The 2,750-nt window shown below is 56.8% G+C and overlaps 1 protein-coding gene across 1 annotated transcript; it reads right to left on the bottom strand.

The window, feature by feature from the left end:
* Nucleotides 1–442: 442 nt before the first annotated feature.
* Nucleotides 443–2,254, bottom strand: LOC309451468 (inositol 1,4,5-trisphosphate receptor-interacting protein-like 1; the record flags this gene model as incomplete). Its single annotated transcript, XM_082075148.1, has 2 exons — nt 443–1,656; nt 1,918–2,254. The coding sequence occupies 2 exons, from the start codon at nt 2,252–2,254 to the stop codon at nt 443–445; spliced, it is 1,551 nt and encodes a 516-aa protein (XP_081931274.1).
* Nucleotides 2,255–2,750: the final 496 nt, after the last annotated feature.

Below are 2,750 nucleotides of genomic sequence, written 5' to 3'. Positions count from 1 at the left end.
CCCATCCCATCAGGTCTTCTGCACAACGCTCCCTGACTCTGTGGCAGCTGAGCAGTCAGCACCTTATGCCCACGATCCCCACAAAAGTGATGCAAGCGCTCACAACACAACCTTTATTCAAACACAACACTTATGGGCAGCTTTGCTCATGGTAAAGCTCCCAGAAGGAATGGAATGGACGCTGTTGAAGAGAGAGAGAGGGCAGTTGCTGTCCGGGTGGTAATGGAGTCCCTGTCACAAGACTCCTCGTGATGGCCTCTTCAGCTGCATCGTGTCCCACTCCCCAGGATGCGCTTTTGCTGGGCAGGAAAGGTGTGGCACCCTTTCCTTTCCTTCCCTTTCCGTGCCCTGCATTCTCCCCTCTTTCTTCTTCCTGGAAGACACGGTCGTCTGCCAGCAGCTGTGACCTGCGCAGACACAGCTCTGTGCAGGATGGCTTCTTTCAGCGTCCGTCGAGAAGCATCCTATGAACCCGACTACGCAGCTCCTCAAACTCGAGCTTTGCGTGCTCAGAGGCGTAAGGATTCTGCGTCAGGTGCTGGAAGAGGTTGAAGGGTTCAGCCATTCGCAATTCCAGGGGCAAGATGATCTCCTCAGGCACATTCTCATTGCCAATGAAGAAGTGGTTCAGGCGTCTCTCGTACAGACATCTCTGCAGGTAGAGCAGGATGTCGTTCAGCCATTCCCAGAAATACCTCCTGTGCCAGGGTGACAGCGGCATGGTGGTCAGCACGTGCATCATAACTGTCTTCAGCGTATAGGTGGAAAAGTCTCTGCCCAGCAGGCAGCGGACGCAGAGCTGCAGGCACCTGAGGTAGCAGGTGTCAGGATGTGCCTTTCTGGCAATATACCTGAAGAACTTCATCTCTGCCACAGCATAGGTCTCTGGCCACATCGTGCTGGGAGTGTAGGCAGCCTCTGTATACTGGCTGCTCACAAAGATGTCCGAGTCGCCTTCTTGCACCCCAAATATCAACTCAAATAAAATCCTTTTCCCCCGGCGATTTGTCACACAGAATTTGCAGGAGCGGTCAGAGGGCAGCACTGTTAGGCGGCGTATGGCTGAAAGAGGCAGAGCCCTCCAGGAACGTCTCACGAACATCTGGAAATAGCGCGCAGTTTTCTGCACATCTAGGTAGGAGGCAGTGCAGAGGTCGTCTAGGATGCTGAAGCCTGCATTCCTCCCGTGCTCTTCCTCGGGGTGGTGGAGGAAGCAACGTGCCTCTCCTGCCGGCTGCTCCATCTCACAGGTACACACCAACTCCACACGGATGCGGAAGTTCCTCATTGGCCACACGCGGCCCGGCTCCAGGTGGAAGATGTGTCCACGGGGAGGCTTCAGGGGCAAAATCAGGCGGTAGGTGACGTCTTCCTCACGGGGACTCCAACCTTCAAAGGCACTGCCCACCTCGATGGCTTTTTCCAGCACTGGGAAACAGGTATTTGAGAAGATATACTGGTAGACACGGATGAAGATTTCCATAAAGCTCGTCACAAACTTGCAATCTCTGTCCAGGTGCCGAACTGGCCACGGCATGTCCTCCTCAAAAAACCTTCCCAGGTCATTTGCATTATCATTCGCTTCTTCCGCTTCATCTTCATCATCATTCTCTTCATCATCTCCATCTTCCTCTTCACCATCATCCTCTTCTTCATCTTCATTTTCATCATCATTCTCATCTTCATCTTCATTCTCATCATCATTCTCTCCTTCATCTTCATTTGCATCGTCGTTGTCTTCGTCAGGTTCATTGGCATCATCACGCTCTTCTTGAGCTTCGTTTGCATCATCATTGCCTTCTTCGTCTTCATTTGCATCACCATTCTCTTCAGCTTCATTTGCATGATCACTTGCTTCTTCAGCTTCATTTGCGTCCTCATTCTCTCCTTCCTGTTTCTTCTTCTCCGCCTTTTTACCAGAGCTCTCCTCTTCTGTCTCTGGCTCACGGCTCCGTTTCCTGAGACACCAGCAGAGCACAAAGAGCACGACCAGGAGTGCAGCAAGGGCCCAGCACAGCCAGTGTTGCAAGGCAGAGAGGAGCAGGGGTGCCCAGGCAAAGCCACTCTGCTCCTGGATCCTCTGCTCGCGGCTCCTCTCCTCTATCTCCTGCCACAGCCGAGTCATCTCCCGTTTCAGCATCTGCGCACGCTGCTCCATGCGCTCGTGCGTCTCCTCATCCAGGTCATAGCCCACCAACTGCACGTTGAGGGTAAGAATTTGAAAAAGCCCGACGAAAATGTCCAAGAGAGCCATGTCCTGCAGGAGAAGGGAGAGAAGGGGCTCAGTGGGGCTGGGCGGCAGGGAGGGGGCAGGTGAAGGGGGAGCGGGGCTGGGGGCCGCAAGGAGCTGGGGGCAGGTAGGAACGGGGCCGAGGCAGCTGGGAGGCAGCAAGGGCTGCCCCGGCCCGGTGGCGGTGGCTCCGTGCCCTGGCCAAGGTGCTCCCGCGAGCGGCCGGGCCCTCCATGCAGGGTGAGAACCCACCCCCGGGGGCCGCGTTTCTGCCCCGGCCCCGTCCAGCCCGGCCTCCCCCCGCCTGCGCACTCACCGCTGGACCAAGCCGGACTGAGGCAGCGCTGCTGCTGGCGCCCCTGATAACCGCCCCGTGGGGACTGGTCCCCTGTGATGTCACAGGCGCCAGAGCGCGTCACAGGCACGCCCGCCGGCCCTGCCCGTCCGGACCACCCTGGCCCAGCCACTCGCAGCTGCCCCTGGCAGCCAAACACCAACCCTGACAATGCACAGAGCCAGC

The sequence above is a fragment of the Streptopelia decaocto genome (genome assembly GCF_964273445.1).
Source record: "Streptopelia decaocto genome assembly, chromosome: Z".
Classification (NCBI taxonomy): Eukaryota; Metazoa; Chordata; class Aves; order Columbiformes; family Columbidae; genus Streptopelia; species Streptopelia decaocto.
This window is presented reverse-complemented; position numbering and strand designations above follow the sequence as displayed.